The following is a 17337-nucleotide window of genomic DNA, read 5'->3' as shown; positions in this document are numbered from 1 at the left end:
TTAGTTGAAGAAAAATGATCATTTCACATCAGAAGGGGGGATAGCGTGGATTTTTTCAACGGACTTCCTTTAAATTCTTAGCATGGGCATCGCCGTGCGGGTACTGCTCTTACTTCATATGCTTTTTTAACAACTCAAAATAAATAAATAAATAAATAAATAAATAAAAATAAATAAATAAATAAAAATAAATAAATAAATAAATAAATAAATATAAAAATAAAAAATAAATTAAAAAAAACAGATGTGTTTACCCTATTCTTGCATTCGAAGTAACACTTCTTAAATTTATATTTTTTACACTAATAAAAAATATGTTAAATATTTAGAGCTTGACAGTTTTGAATTAAATTTTTTTAAAATATTGATTTTGATGTTTTGTTGGCGTCGGGTGTTCAAGGAACACCCTGTATTGTTTTGTAAAAAATTATATTCGCAATAATTGCAACATAAATAAATGCTGCAGATAAAACACCTAGTTTGAAGAATTCTATAATAATAATTATGACAATTTTAAATGAAATTTAAAATAAATAACCAAAAAAAAAAAAAATAAATAAATAAAAATAAAAATAATAAATAAATAAATAAAATAAAATACAAAATAAAATAAAAAATAAAATAAAATAAAATAAAATAAAAAAATAAATAGTCATGACATTTTTTTCAAGTAAAAAAATTACAATAAATAAAGCATTTTTTATTTTGGAATCGTTTCGAAAAATTTTGGAGAGCGTTTAAACTCTAAAAAAATCCATCCCGTAAATAATCCACCTCCTGGTGAAATTATACGAATATTTTAATTAAGTGGAGTGCTGTAATTAAAACGTGGGGATATGGAATGTATTATTTATAGATTGTGATATTATTATAAGAAGGTTCTTCTGCCTTTATATAGGAGTTTAGTAAGACCTCATGTGGAGTATGCTGTTCAGTTTTGGTCTCCTTATCTCAAGAAAGATATTTCTGTATTGGAAATGGTTCAAAGAAGGGTTACTAGACTAGTAAGGGGACTTTCAGATTTTGACTACGATAACAGACTTAATAGGTTTGATATGTATAGCTTGTAGCAAAGGAGAGTCAGTGGGGACATGATTCAGTTGTTTAAATTTATCAAAATGGAAGATGTTAACGAGTTAAATTTTTGCACGGAAAGCAGGATGAGGGGTCATTGTTTTAAGCTATTCAAATTTCAGGCTAACTTGGAAATAAGGAAAAATTACTACTTTAGTAGAGTCGTGGGCACTTGGAACAGCTTACCGGAAGAGGTGGTAATGAGCAAGGGGGTGGATAGCTTTAAGAGGGCCATTGATCTTCATTGGTAACTTATAAACTGACCTAGGACCAGCCTAGCTGGTCGTCACATTTGTATTTGTATTTGGTGCAAAGTAAGAAAGTTTCTTGATACATTTCAAAAAAAAAAAAAAACCTAAAGTGTCTTAATCTGTTTCAGATGTTTGGCAAGCAGCGAAAAATTAGCGACTCTTCAGAGTTCAAGCAGCTAACAAAGCAAGATGCTAAAAATGAGCTGGCGAAGGAACTGGAGAAAGTACTCAACACCTCGCCTTCCACTTCTGAAAAACAGGTAGGGCTTTTCCTTTTCCGATCAACAATTTCATTTCGGTAGGGGCCAGGGATCCTTCGGCTTTCCCCTTAATCACGGCTCTATTTAGAAATTTCAGGACTGTAACCACAACAAACTTGACTCGCAGAACCGAAGAACGTGCTCAATCGCACATCTTTTTGTCTTTTGCTATGTGTCCCCAAAAATGTTTTCAAATGTCCCCAAATTATCCTTGGAGAGGACTTACTGAGGGTATTTAATTTCTGAATCAATGTATTTGTAATTTGTAACTTACATGGTCCGATCCAGAAGTAATGAGCCTCACGTTATACTGACGCATTCACACCCTGCAGCTCGCTCCGCTTGACAGCGACGGTGGTGGGGGTTGTTGACTATACAGTGCAACGCAAGTCAGCTGCCTCCTAGCTTTCGGAGCGGTGCCATCAGCTTTAACAGTAACCCCTATACGGTGGTGCGTAAAATGGCGATATGGAAAGTTCGTCAGAGCAAATTTTGCTTCCGGTTGCCTTCCCAAACGTTCGCATTGCTTCAACAGGCGTTTAAGACTGAGTGTCTGTCCCATTCGCAAGTAGAAAAGTGGAACGACGACTTTCGTATGGCCGGGAAGTGTTGACTGACGCACCCCAGTCTGGACGCCCATCCTCGACCCGTGTTGACGTGAATTTGCAACGAGTGCGTGAATTTTTGAACACGGACTGTTGTTTGAGTCTCTACCAAGTAGCAAAATCATTGGACTTATCGGACACAACGGTGCAACGCATTGTTACGGAGAAGTGTCACATGCGGAACGTCTGCACGAAACTTGTACCGACAGTTCTGACTGAAGAAGGTCCGAGTCAACGCTGCCGCAGTACTCTAGCCTTTCTACAGTCCGAGCTTGTGGCCTTCTTACTTCTTATTGTTTCCAGTAATGAAATCAGCTCTGAAAAGAAAACTTTTCGATTCCATCGAGGACATTCAAGCACATGTCAAAAGGCAGCCATTGCAGACATCCCCGAATAAGGCTTCAGGGATGCCTTTGAGTCATTTAAAAACCGCCTACAGCAGTACATTGTTGCAGGAGGTGACTATTTTTAAAACTATTAGTCAGCTGTACCGATCAACTCAATAAATCTGTCTTCTTAAACGAAGGCTCATTGCTTTTGGATCGGACCATGTATATAGATACTCAATTACAAAAAATTCAAATATCATGAAATATTGAAAACCAATAGAAACAAAATAAATACCTTGAGCAGTAATAATGCGCGTTGTACTAACATGGAGTTACATCTGCGTGGTCTCATTCTGTGTATGCTAGATGTCAATCCAGATAGTTTTCTCACTCTATGGAGGAGAGTTAGTTTTCCGCTGAACTCATAAACTTTGTTAAAACAGAGTCAGCAATAACAATTTAATTTTTCAACTTACACTACAATAAAAAAATATTTAGAAAAAATTATAGCTCCAAACAATTGAAAACATTCATTATGAATTTTTTGCCCCCCCCCCTTCCCCCCTAGGCCACAAAGCTCGTGCTTGATGATCTTACATTTAAATCAGACCCTGGGTAGGACTTTTCCTTTTCTAATCAACAATTTTATTTCGGTAGGGGCCAGGGATCTTTCGGCTCTACCCTTAATTACGTTCCAGCTACTGTGAAGAGTTACTTTTAATTTAAACATTTTCTTGCTTTCAGAAAACAATGGAAGAATTTAAAGCATTTCAGAGATTGTTTGCACAATTTTTACAAGGTGGCACCACTGTGCAGTGGGATAAAGTAGAACCTGTTCCAGAAGAAGCGGTAAGTTTCATTTTCACGTTTTCTAAGAGTCTCTGATTAATTCTATTAATTTTGAAAATTCTTATCAACGAAACGCGAGATCTAATTTCAATTAATTTTTTTTCAACCTAAAATTATCTTTTTATTTTACAGTTCATCTTAATTGAATTTATGCAAACGTTTATCATGAATTTATTTGGAAAATGGAATATTTATTGATAAAATATATTTCTTTAATTTCTGTATGCGGAATGTAAGAAAAACTAGGAGAAAATGATTAAATAAAGTAATGTCAAGTTTTAATTCTCAAAAATTTAAAAAGTTTTTTGGCAACACGTATTAACCCTACTAGCAAAATTTCTTGCATCAACCTTGACAGATCTTGATATTATACTGACGGCGTCAATATTTACGTGTTTCATACTGCATAAAGCTTGCATAAAGATTAAAAAGCAATATTACAATAACAACACGTATGCAACATTGCATTCATCTTAAAATATCAATACTGATATTACCTTAAAATAACAACACGTATGCAACATTGCATTCATCTTAAAATAGCAATATTGATATTACCTTAAAATAACAACACGTATGCAACATTGCATTCATCTTAAAATATCAATATTGATATTACCTTACAATAACAACATTGCATACATGTTGACGCCATCAAGATGATATTGATTTCATGCTGTCGCCGTCAAGGTAATTAGTACACAATAGAACAGGTGGACCTTCGTTTCTAATTTGATTCAGTCGGTTCAGAGGAGCTGCACGTGGCGTTGCATTTCTTTAGGCTTCGTTAAGTTGGTTGCTTAGTTATTAGTGTGGAATCGTATAGTTTTAGGAATAACTTATGAATGACTGATAACTGCATTTGTTTATTAATATAGTACTAAACAAATCATATCGCAGACGATGTGTGATCAACGTTAAAAATGGCCGAAAATAACTTTTTTCGTCCCTAGACTTTGAAACAAAGGACATGAAGCCCAGAATTTCGTATTATCACTTCAATCTCATGAGTAAGATTAATTTTATTCAATGGTTATTTATGTTATTCTTTAAGATAAATTCATGTGTTTTTACCATGGTATATTTTCAATGCTGACATCCATTTGGAAATGTACTTTATTGTATTTATTTACTTATTTATTATTTTGCTTTATATACTCCCAAATGTGTTAAAAAACTTCCGCAATTATTCCTAACTAGGCATTTTATGTCTTTATAATACAATTAGAAGCATGAATTTAAAAAATAAGTCAAGTATTACGCAAAACGAAGAAACTTTCATTTTTTAAATTAAATTGCGAGTACTATTAATACATTTTTATGAATTTCCGACCAGATGTCAGCTTTAAGAAAATATTCTTAGGCTAGAAAACTAAATTGAAGAATAACAGAAATAATTAAAGAATGAAATTTAATTCTGGACTTCAAAGTGAAAATAATACAAAAAATAAAATAAAATAAATAAATAAAATAAATAGATAAAACACCTTGCAAACGTGCTGATTTCATACTGTCATGACAATGTATCCTGACATTTTCCTGTCATATCAATACGTATGCAATGTTACAAAAGCAAGATCATCTTGCCTAGACCTTGATTTCATGCTGTCATGACAACATCTTGATATTATCCTGTCATATCAATACGTATGCAAGATTACAAAAGCAAGATCATCTTGCCTAGACCTTGCATTCATGCTATCATGACAACATCTTGATATTATCCTGTCATATCAATACGTATGCAACATTACAAAAGCAGCATACCTTGATATTTTCCTGATATTATGCTGCATACACCTTGTCAGTCAATATTGCGGCAGCATGCTGACAGCATAAATGGAGTAACATAACAACATTGAGGCAGCATTAATGCAAGATGATTTTTCTTGCACGTCAACCTTTATGCAATACTGAGGCAAGATATTTTGCTTACTGGGAACGAATTCAAGTAGCTTTAAAAAATAAATAAATGAAAAAATAATACGTCCGGGACGGAATTTAGTTTATTAAAATATTGAAAGAAAAAAGCTTATAAAATTTTTTTAATTTAAACTCTTGAAGAGCTTTTTCTGACAATTTTACGGCGAAATGCATTTAAAAGTGAAAAACAACATAGCACCATTAAACAGAAAAATGGAAAAAGAGCTCCTCCACTGATGCTGAGTCTTATTTCTGACGAGTGGTACCCGCACGGCTTTACCCGTAGTAGCAAATTTAAAGGTCATTTGATTCGTCTGTATATTTACAAATAATGGATGATGAATTTCTCGCCAATTTACTATGTTAATTTGCTCGCCCACGTTATGGTAATTTGTTCGTCCACGTTATGATAATTTGCTCGTTAAAATGTTCTTTAAATTGGAATAGAAAAAGACCAAAATCTAATTTTCGAAAAATCGCTTTGAGGTGCACACCCCCATGCTACGAACGAATTTTGTGTCAAATTTCATGAAAATCGGCCGAACGGTCTGGGTGCTCTGCGCGTCACAGAGATCCAGACATCCAGAGAGAGATCCCGAAATCCAGACAGAGAGACTTTCAGATTTATTATTAGTAAAGATACTAAAGGGTTTCCAAGAGGGGCGAGACTGCAACATCACTCCTATTAATTACAGAGTATAATTTTTATATCAATGACACTCCATCTGGGATATGACGGTCGTGTTTTAGCGCTTTGTGGCATAGTGACTTTATTTGAGTCAACCCAGCCTCTCAGATTTTGAAAAAATGTTCCATGCCTCAAAGTAGAGCAGTAAAGCAATTTGACAAAGCACCTGCTTTTGTGTACGTACACAATTAAAAAATGCGCTTTGTTTTCGCAAGCAAAAACTCAGTTCTGTCTTTCCCATACTTTCTTACAGTTAATAGTAAGAATGCGATAAAAGATTTGGAACCATTAAAAGGTAAGACTTTAAGATAAGATAGTAAGATAAGATAAGATAAAATTTATTAACAAACAAAATACACATACATAACAGTAAGCAAAATTAAAAAGTAAAGTTAAACTTACAAATTATAAAACATAAATTACAAACGTCATAACAAAACATTAAGAAAATCTTGACTATAGTTCAACATGAGTTAGTATTAAATTCAACACTAAAGAGCGCCAAAGGCACTGTCCGCAGTGTTTTTTAATTGGTTTAGTATGGAGTACAAACACAAATATGTATTAACAGTAATATTTACAAATTAATTTTACACAAGTAGTAAAAATTTTACACAGAACAATTATAAATTATTATTTAGGCTTTCTTAAATACATAATAATGCACGTTTCTCATTCATTCTGGCTAGAATCTATAAGTGTACCATCGGATCTCGGCCTGTTTTGAGGAACCTCCTCCCCCTCCTTTTTTTTTTGAAACTTGATTATAGGTATCAAGGAAATTTTTACACAAGAAAATTACAAGATATCCATTATTGTTTAGTGATAAGGCTTTGTAGCTTAGACACCAGGCCCGACAATTCAAATTTTTCAGGTGGGAGGAGAATAAAGGGCATATACGCTATGAAAATTACCCCCCCCCCCACAAAACCATAGCCTCTTACATGAAAATACATCCAAAGCCAGGGGGGGGGGATGACTCCTCTAAACAACGGGTCAGTTTAGGACATCAAACTTGCGATAGAAGAATCGCGGGCCCGATACCTGAGACTATAAAAGACTTACATCAATTGAACTAGCTATATATACATGCTAAGTTACGTGCTCGTAGTAATCTGTGAACCCAAAAATCCTACTGTCTACTGTCTGGGAAGTTTGGGTCTAGAAAGTTGGGAAAAAACTCTTTCCCCTCCAACCTCATGTTCAAAATTCAAACGTTGAAGATAACTTGTGACGCCATCTCTTGCTCGTTCCACCAATTATTGTTGATCTGTGTCAGGAATAACGATGGTCTACCTCAGGGGTGCCCACAGGGGAGGGGGAGAGGGGATTATGGCGCAAGATGCGCCATCAAAATTTTCGGGGAGGATTTTAAAATTTATTTATTTATTTATTTAAATTTATTAATGGAAAAAATTTAAATTTATGTATTGATTTATTTTGTATTTAAATTGTTTATTTTTATTTTATTCTGTTTTTATTTTAATTCATTCATTTATTTTGTGCAATGTGCATATGTTTTTGGCGTAGCACACAACTTTTCTTTTAAAATAAAATAAATAAAACAAAAAAGAAAAAACAAATTAGAAAAAAAAATTCATAAAAAATATTTAAAAAATAAATTTAATTAGAAAAATAAATTAAAAATTAATAAAATTAAAAAAAAAAACTAAAAAATAAAAAAGGGAAAGTGAGTTGAGAAAAGTTTTTTTTAGGGGGGGATTTGCGCCATTGAATTTGGGGGGGGGCACCCTTGGCCTACCTACTTAGATTGGTTGGTGTCATGTCCAACAAAAAGTCAAAGCCCTGCTCTGCCGCTGGCTAGAGCAGGGCTTTGGCGACTGCTCTAGCCATCGACACTATATTCTCTGTATATAGGTCTCCGTTTATTCCTTCTTAGGTGTTTTTTGCAAATAATTCTCAATTCGGAACTCCAGCGCGCGAATACGCTACCTTGCGGTGATTTATAAAACTGCGAATGCAACTAAAACATTGCCACGTTGCGCTCCACGTGTATCTGTTGACGTAAACGCGGTCAGTTTGTTCTGAGTAACGCATTCAACATGTCTAAGAACGCCTTCAACAACAGAAATTAATTCGTCCCTTAGTAGTATTCTCGAGCTTCTCAAAATAATGTTAGTTTTCCTTATTTCTTTCAAAAAAGTATTAAATGGTGGAAGCGTAAACAAGAAAACTCTGGATTAACAAAATTGGATAACGTTATACCAGGTAAAATTTTTTATTGTTTTGTATGAATTTGTAAGAATATGAGTTTTTTTTAATCTTAAATTAATTTAACTAACCATATTTTACAGCAGCATTTAGTTGGAATGGACAGTATGCAAAATAGTTTCTTGAATTTATTATCGTAGAACAAAATGAAAAATGTTTAACCGAGAAAGAATTTACTTTATTCCTTTTATTCTCAGCTGAAAGGTTTCGCCAAATTTGTTTAGGGTTATAGTTTTGGAATTGTGCGAGCAAAGTAGCCTTGGCGAGATTTCGCGTTTTTAGTTAAACCATTTTTAATTTTTATCATGAGTGGAATAAAATGATAGGAAGATTACAGAATTCGATAAGTAAAAAGAAATAATGGTCAATCAACTGAAAAGAAAACTACCACCATATATAAACTGTGAGTACACATTTTATTTATTTTGTTCTGAGTGAATTTGAATAAATATCAGTTTTTCAATTCGATGAAAAAAAAAAAAAACGAACTTAACAACATTGACTGGACACTTTTCCTTAACCTAATTCGACATAAATGATTTAAATAACCTCTGTTACTACAGTATCCTACTGAAATAGACAGTATGCGAATAAATTTTCTTGAAAATATTTATCGCAGAACAAATTGAAAAATCCAGAAAGAACGTTAAGAATTTGAACAATAAAAAATAAAAGTTCGCCAAAAATCTGTTTATAGGGTTATGGTTTTAAAATTGTGTAAAAGAATAATGTATCTTGACAAGATTTCGCATATCAGGTAAATCATTTCCATGACGAATGAATTAAATGCATGATTTCTTTAGATATCCAATCATATAGTCATAGAAATAAATTATCTAGTGTTAAACGTTACTCTTGAAGTCTGCCACGTATGTGCACTATGTGACAAAAATGTCAACAAATGCCGGAAATGTCACGAAACTGAACTTAATATGTACTAATGTATAGAAAAAACGGTACAAAATGAAAATGCCGTTCGAAGCGAACCAAAAATTTATGAATTCCGATTCAACATCGTGAAAATGGCTGCTTCAGAACAACTTACTGTGTGTTCTGCATTAATTGTTTACTTTCGTAATACTTTTTGGTTTCTAATCTCTTTCTATATGGGTCAGAATAACCAAAAGACTTTGAAAAATCTTTTCAAATGAATAAAGCGAAAAAATCATACATAACAACAAAAATCACAACACTTTTAGCATTTTCTTCGTTACCACATGTGTTTGTTTTGGTTTTTAATTCCGCCATTAGACAGTGACTGCAGTGCCCCCTATAGTTCGTTGGAGTTGCGAATTCGTGGTGTTGCGGGGTAGTGCCGAATGTCATGCAGCTGCTGCTACAAGAACGCAGTTTTTATTGTTTACAAAAATTATCTTTTTCTAGTTTTATAGTGTTTTAATGAAGGAGTATGTAAGCTTGGGACGTGTTTCGAAACTGGATAAATTTAACTCGTGTCTATTAACTAATCTATCTATATCTCCTCCTGTGTGCATCTGTTGGTCTATATATCTAGCTAGAGCCGCTATATAGATAGGCTGACGCATCAGCTTAAGTTTAGCCATTTTAAATCGGATTTTTCATTGTTGCACTGTTAGGGTTACCACAGCAAAGTTTCGGATTTCGCCGAATTTGCCGAAAATAATATTTTATTTAATGAACAATTCACGTGCCGCTAATAATTGCTCACAGTGGACAATCACAATACGCGATAACTCTCCAGAAAGACAACCACTCAAAACACGCGCTCCGATCCAAAATGACTAATCTTAAGCTGATGCGTCGGCGCGTATATATAGGAACCTTATATCTAGCTATATGCCTTAGTATCTATATTGCCATCAATCAATCTATATATGTCGCACGCTGCAATTTTATTTCTTTGTTTCAGTTTTCTTTTTTTTCTAACGTAGGTAATAAAATATGAATCTCTAACCCCACCCGAGTCCAAAGACATACGAAGTATGCTGAGTAAGCTTGTTGTTGTGAAGCTAAACGGAGGATTAGGAACAACTATGGGCTGCATAGGTCCTAAATCTGTTATACCTGTTAGAAATGAGCTTACATTTCTTGACCTTACCGTCCAACAAATAGAAGTAAGTAAGAATTTGTTCTCCAATTTTGACACATTTATTGGCAGAAATAATAATGTGTTCCTGTTTTAAATGTTTAGTGAATGTTGTACTTTATAGTGACATGACGTCCGCTATTGAAAGAAACTTATTCGTATTTTATATGATAAAGAATATAGTACTATATAATGCTCAAATTCTCAAAGATCAGAAACATTGACCGCATTTTAACCTTATGTGATCTATGGGAGGAGTTTTAAGTTTGATATTATGTAATGTTAACGAAATGCAATTTTAATCACCGGAATAACATTGAAAACATTACACTTAATCGAACTGGATTTTTACTTGGTTAAATTGCAAACTTCCGCTTGTATTTTTCGAAAGGCAGACCTGTGCTGCTATCTAGGGAGGAGAAATAATGGAAAAAGTAATTTCGTTGCGGGAGAATTTGTCAATTTTTGTCTTTAAAGAAGTGCTGTAATACTTAAATACGTTCACCAAATATTAAAACGCTTATTATAGTTTTTTGTTCGCGTTTGCCACGTTTCAAAAATTAAACTACCTCTGATTGAAACAATCATTATTACTCCTGACTACAGTTACATCAACGTAGTAAAAACTCCATGTACACTCTGTGTACTTAGAGTAAGTGTATCTGGAGTTTGTTAAAACTGTAATGTTTTGCACTGGTCTACTATTGTCCTATATTTTAACTATTTCAGTTTCATTACAAAAAAAAGAAAAAAGAAGAAAAAAAAACCGCTTTAAAACGCCATTGCGGTTTTCTTGTGTTGTGCCAAAAATGCGCAGAACCGCAATTGCACTGCCTTTTGTCGTTAATTTTTGAATTGAACTGTTGTTTTTATTGTTTTATATGCATACCCAATTTTATACAACTTTTCTCACTTTCAGAAAAATATTTTTTTAAACTCCTCCTAATTATTCTTTTGGATTAATATCCTCGTTTTCCGATTGTCTAGGGTTTTAAATAGAAAAAAAAATGAATTTTCTTTCTTTCTTTTTGTTTTCCTTTTTGGCAGGTTAAAATATATTAGCGCATCCTCTTTTGGAGAACCTGCCCCTACTGTACATAATTTCCTAAATTGTGCTAAATATTGTTTTCCCATCTTTAATTTTTAAAATCAATTCGTGTACACCATTAGTCGTAAAATAGGAATAGAGAAAGAATGATTAGGAACCGAAAATGCTCAAGAAAGATTATCAATTTGTAAAATGTTTTTTTTTTTTTTGAAAACTTGCCAAGATGAAACTGGCGACAGAGGAAAGGTAATACACTGCTCAAAACAATGGAAGGATATTGTGGTGTTTGGTTGATCCTGCACCTGGAGAAGTTTTTTGATGATTGATACACTATCAGTGGCGGATCACCGCATAAGCGCATGAGGCGTTAGCTGGGGCCTCCAGAAAAGCAGGGGGCCTCGGAGCTGCGAACTGGCCTATTCCTAAAAACCAAAATTTTTGTGTTGAGAATTTGTCGTGGAAAGCCATAATTTTGAGTGGAAAATGTTCAAAACTCATGAAAATTGATATTTAATCATGAATTTCAGGCGCGGGCTGATTGCTTTCAATAGGGATCCCTGAGTCTTAGAGGGCCCCTGGCTTCAGGTGCCTTTGTTTGGATTTTCCCTAGAGTTTGGATTTTCTTTTTTCTTCCCACAATTTCAGCATAAAATTATCTTTGTAAAATACTCGACAAAATTATTCTGATAAAATACAGTTAGTCTTGCCAGCAGGCCCGGATCTGCGTACCCGCAAACCACGCAGTGCAGGGGGGGGGGACACGACTTGAAAGGGCCCAATGTCCCAAGAAATTGAAAAATAGTAATAAATAAAAAAAACACTAGCACTAAGTTCTTATTAACTGTACGAATGTACACACTGTTGGTCTCTGGGGAGTGGCCCTACAGAGTTTTTGTAGGGGGCCCCAAAATTTATACATCCGGGCCTACTTGCCAGAAGAACTTTTCCCGTTCCAACGAGTTCTTTGACCACTTACAAGTCGCCTTCGTCTGAGTAAGGAGAATGCAAAAAAAGTACTATTGATATACACATGAAGATACTTGCTTTAATTGGAATAGCCATATAGCTAGGAAGTGTCGAAAGGGGGTAGAGTGGGGTGAGACCCCCCCCTCTTCACAAACAAATGATAACCAGTCGTCATTTTTGTGTCAGTATTATATCAGTCCTCAAAATATACCAATCGTCATTTGAGCGATTATGCCCGAATCTTTGTTTCTCTAAATAATAAGGGAGCAGGCAGCAGGATTTACAACATGGGTTGTAAAACTCGACCTCTTGGAATGGTCACTCTTCTTGACTAACAATTACATCCCCTTTCCTTATCTAGAATGCTGAAGGGAGAAGAGACAGATCTGTGGGGGGTGCAGATCGAAATCGTTTTCACACGCTGGGCACAGCGCACAGCTGTGTTTTCCTGTGTTTTCTTTCTTTACTTTTTGCTAAATTTCCCACTTTCCCACCAGTGACCAACCCGTAACAAGATAGTTTTATGACGTATTTAACTAAATAAGCAGTTTGGAAATGGCGGGAATTTTTTCTTTCTTTCTTTCTTTTTCTTTTTTTGAAATATAATAGGCTACAATTAAAGTGGTACAAAGGTATTGCTTTTGGAAAAAAGAACATACTGTTAATTCTTCTTTAAATTATATTTCCATTACAGAGAAAAGAACCATTTGTCAATTCATTACAAATACGCTTTATAAAATTAGTATAAAAATTTTAAATGCCTCTGCTGCGAAAGTAGTTGATTTTGAGTGTTCTCCTTCTTTCACTGGTGCCATTTGTTGTAATATATTTTACAATTTCAATTTCTTTAAGATTGATTTACTTATTAAAGACAAACGCTTTATATAAAAACAACGGCAAACCTAACCTGACAGCATCGTAATGCTATAATTAATATCTGCGTAGCTTTCTTAATGCTGCCAGGTTAGTTTCTCCCCAACTATTGAAGTGTTTCAGTTTTATTTTCAGGAGTGTACATCAATATTTGCCATGTACTAAAGAACATGTTTTACTGCTTTAAAAAAAAAAAAAAAGATGGTAATGATTATAAAAAAAAACATAGGCTTTAAGATTTGCTTGAAATCCTCTGAAGAATCAGAATTTTCAAATATTAAAGGAAATTAAATTACGAATTTTGAATTTCACAAGTATATAATTAATTTCAGGAAAAGTAAAAATATGAGAGTAAGAATTTCACTTGGATTCGTTCACAGTTGCGAACTCATTATACTTTTCTCCTCATCACCCCACTTCTTAGCGTACGCCTTAGGATTACCTACCAACCAGGACTCCGAAAGCCGATGAACTCTTTGAATTTCAGAAAATACTCAAGCAAAGGTCCCTGAACAGACTTTCTTTAATATCATAAAAAATCAAGTTTTTTAAACTACACTTAGAAAAAATTTAAATGGTATAGCCCCTGAATATAAAATGTTATTGAAGTTTTTAGGATCATAATTTTGAGAAAAAAATTTCATGGAAGAGCCCCAGCACCTCTATCCCGTAAAACTGTTTATCATGTAAATTTTGTCTCCAAATTTTTCTTTAAAAGTTCAATCTCGAAATTGGGAAGGGGGAGGGAATTAATTTCGATTTTTTTTAAATATTCGGGGCACTCCCTGGGCTCCATCCTTTACCCTAACGTTAATAAAATGGCCTATAATGGCGTTTTTAAGGCTTCAATTTCTACCACTTTCCGCTGAGACAACTTCACCTTTTTGTCCATAAACATCAGCAAAGGAAGTCTAAAATGGCGTTTTTAAACCTTCAAGTTTCAAAAATTTTCCGGGGAAGAAGCCCCGGACCCCCCTTTCCTTATCAGATCACAAGTTTTTTCTCTCTTATTTTTGCTAAGTGCATCGCCCTCCTTGGACTTTTTTCTGATTGCACAACTGAATTATACTTGCATTGGTAAACTGAGGAAAGCTGAGATTTTGCTAAATGCCCAAGATTAGGAATTGTCCTAAAATTCCTAAAGTTTCTATAATGTTCACCCTATGTTCCCTACTTGTGCAGAAAAATAAAACTTTTCATGCTGATATGCCTGCATTTTAAGACAAAATCAACTTCGTAGACCTTAAGATTTTTTTTTTTTTTAAGAAAGAGAAAAACCTAATCTGCTGCTACTTTTTTTCTAGAGAAGGGGGGGGGTGCAGTTAACAAAAACAAATGCTCAATATAAAACTGTTTTATCTGTACTTTCTAAATCTTGCAGTCATTCCTCTTCTACAAAAAAGATATACAACAAAATAAGAACCCAAATGTAAGCACTTAGTTCAAAACGCTTATTTAGAACAAAAGTTAAATGGTTTGTCCCCAAGTGGGAAGTAATATTCATTTTTATAATGCTTATCTTGCGTTGTAATCTGAGCATTAGCTTGTTCTTCCAATACAAAGACTCTGTTTGCTTTTATTTGTGTTTGTGTTCAGTGAAGTTGGATCATTTCTTGCACATATAATTTTTAAATTTAGTAACTAACTTTTTGTTTTAAAAATGTGAATAACAGTTTGTTATATTTAAATGCCATGGGAAACGAAATTCTCTTCCCTGTAGTTGAAAAGGCATAAAGAAATAGATGCAAAATTAGCACATGGTGCCATGCAGACAGGGATGAATTTAAAGCATTTTATTTTCACAGGTATTGTCTCATGCTGATGCGACGAGACAAAGAGGTTGACAAGTAGCTTGCAAAATCAAGCTGCATTTTTAATTCCATGTTCTTTGTCTTTTACTGAAAACGTATTGGTTATAATGAAGCAATCAAAAGCTTTTGTTTCAAATTCACTCCAAGAAAAAATTTCGTAAACAGAGATTTTCTTATAGTTTTAGTTGCCATAAAAAAACAATTATTCATTTGCGTCTTTAAACGATTTATCTGGAATTTACAGGGGTATTTTTGATGATTCTGAGATACCAAAAAGTATCAGATTATCTGATTAAAAAAAAATGCAATAAATTTTGGACTTGCACCTTGCACTCTACTGTAAATCCCTCCTTCTTAAGGACATTTTTTCAACAACAACAAAGCGAGTTGACAGACGCAATTGGAAATATGTACATTTATTTTTACTTCATTTCATACTGATCACTGTGTAAAAGAATAAAAGATTGAATGCCTTGTATTGTAATTTCAAGATTGAATTTGAAACGTTTTATCATCCACTGCGAAAATCAAGCTTATACATTACGTTTAAGTTTTAAAAAAACACTTGATATCTGTTGTCCTAAAATTTTATCGAAATTATATCCTAAAATTTTTGAAATCACCACTCCGTCCCCTGTAAATGCCAGAAAAGGGGCTCGGTGGATCTCTCCCCCTGTGCTGACTAAATTACGATAGGAAGCAAAATTTTTCACTGTAATGTTTTTTTTTTTTGGGGGGGGGGGCAGAAATGTCGTTTTTTCCCTTTTAAATAAGAATGTAACTGTCCCTCCCCCCCAAGCTTGTTCGTTTATTCAAAAAATAAAAAAAGTTATGATTTCCAGCATTGTTAATATTAGTAAGACTCTATCGTTTTTGTTGTGAGGGCCTCAGGATCAGGCTGCGCCTGGGGCCTCACAATCACATGATCCGCCACTGTACACTATCGACAAATATAGTAAACTATGTGAGACAAAAATGACATTTGTTTGACAAAAATTTAGTTTCTTCTTCTTTTTTTTTGAACTTTTGAGCATAAGAGGTAAAAAAAAAAAAAAAAAAAAACGCACTTCGTGCACATGAGAAAATTAAATAAAAAAAGGAGTTTCCTTAAAAGAAAATTGCTTTTAGTAGAGGGTATGGTAACCCCGGATGGATTGCAATGTAAAACCATCCAGTGCTGACCATGTATGGATCAGCACTGAAACTGTTATAACTGTAAATGCAAATCTTTTTGTTCCCAGATATAGTGCAGTCTCATGATTTTCGTAACGGTCCATTTCTCTTTCAGCATTTGAACAAAACTTACGACACCGACGTACCTTTAGTTTTAATGAATTCCTTCAACACAGATGAAGAGACGCATAAAGTTTTGCCAAAATACAGAGGACTTCGAATCAAGATTTATTCTTTCAATCAAAGCAGGTACTGCCTTTTGCAGTTCTTTTCAGCCAACTATGGTAGATTCTTTCTTAGCGGCTAACCACAAATGATGCCGCACTTTTTTTTCGCTCAACAATTTGACCCGCTCTTTACCCTTGTCACAAAGTGTCACATTTCGCATTACCCCTTCCCCTCCCCGTGTCACACGTCATGCTGTTTTTCATAAACATATTTTGTTACAAAAATGTGTGATGTCACATTTCTAGTTGCCCCTTGTCGTAAACTGTCGCAATTTCGCAAGCCTCCTCCAAGACTTGACATCATTTGGGAACGACCCCTTGCATCAAATTAACTGTTGTTTTCTCATCTGTTTCTGAAACCAATTCTGGTACAGTCGTAAAATTTCTCAGATGTTCCTCAATGCAAATGCAAAATTCGCTGTCTCTTCAACCGATGGTTATCATTGAGAGGTACGAGTACTACATGGGGTTCGCGAAAATCTATAAAGGGATACGTAGTAAACTGCCAAAAAGTATACAAAATTACACTCCGGACTATTGAAAATAGCGCCCCAAGAAAGAAGCATTGGATTGAAGTGAAAGTTACAGAATAAATCAGGTGAGAGATCCACTTGATCCCAAAATCTAGACAATTAAACAAATACAGGCTAAGAAATGAGATAAGTACAGTGCTTTCTTAATAGCGCGTTGGACTCTCTCTTGCTGCAATGCATGCCGCAACACGGTACGGCATTGAGCTAAGTAAACGTCTGATGTTGTCCTGAGGTAGATGGACCCACAGATTTTTAACAGTCACTTCTAAATCTTGCATAGAGTAGTACGGTGGCACCTGGCGTTTGAGCTGATCCCATACATGCTCTATAGGGGAGAAGTCGGGGGAGCGGGCTGGCCATGGAAGAGTTTTAAAAGGAAGTAAAAAGTCTTGAGCAACTTTAGCTGCACGCGGGCGAGCATTTTCTTGCT

The 17337-nt window shown here is 34.4% G+C and overlaps 1 protein-coding gene across 1 annotated transcript in view; it reads left to right on the top strand.

Annotated features, from left to right (window-relative positions):
• The first annotated feature begins 1453 nt into the window (after nucleotides 1–1453).
• The window catches only part of LOC129233726 (UTP--glucose-1-phosphate uridylyltransferase-like), a 68508-nt gene continuing 52624 nt past the window's right edge, over nucleotides 1454–17337 (top strand). Inside the window, exons 1-4 of the mRNA XM_054867703.1 lie at nucleotides 1454–1585; nucleotides 3264–3368; nucleotides 10122–10304; nucleotides 16263–16396. Of these exons, the coding sequence (XP_054723678.1) occupies nucleotides 1454–1585; nucleotides 3264–3368; nucleotides 10122–10304; nucleotides 16263–16396 (554 nt within the window). The remainder of the gene's footprint in view (nucleotides 1586–3263; nucleotides 3369–10121; nucleotides 10305–16262; nucleotides 16397–17337) is intronic.

This window comes from Uloborus diversus, unplaced genomic scaffold, assembly GCF_026930045.1.
Source record: "Uloborus diversus isolate 005 unplaced genomic scaffold, Udiv.v.3.1 scaffold_662, whole genome shotgun sequence".
NCBI lineage: Eukaryota > Metazoa > Arthropoda > Arachnida > Araneae > Uloboridae > Uloborus > Uloborus diversus.
The sequence above is the reverse complement of the archived record's forward strand: the minus strand, read 5'-3'. Positions and strand labels throughout refer to the sequence as shown.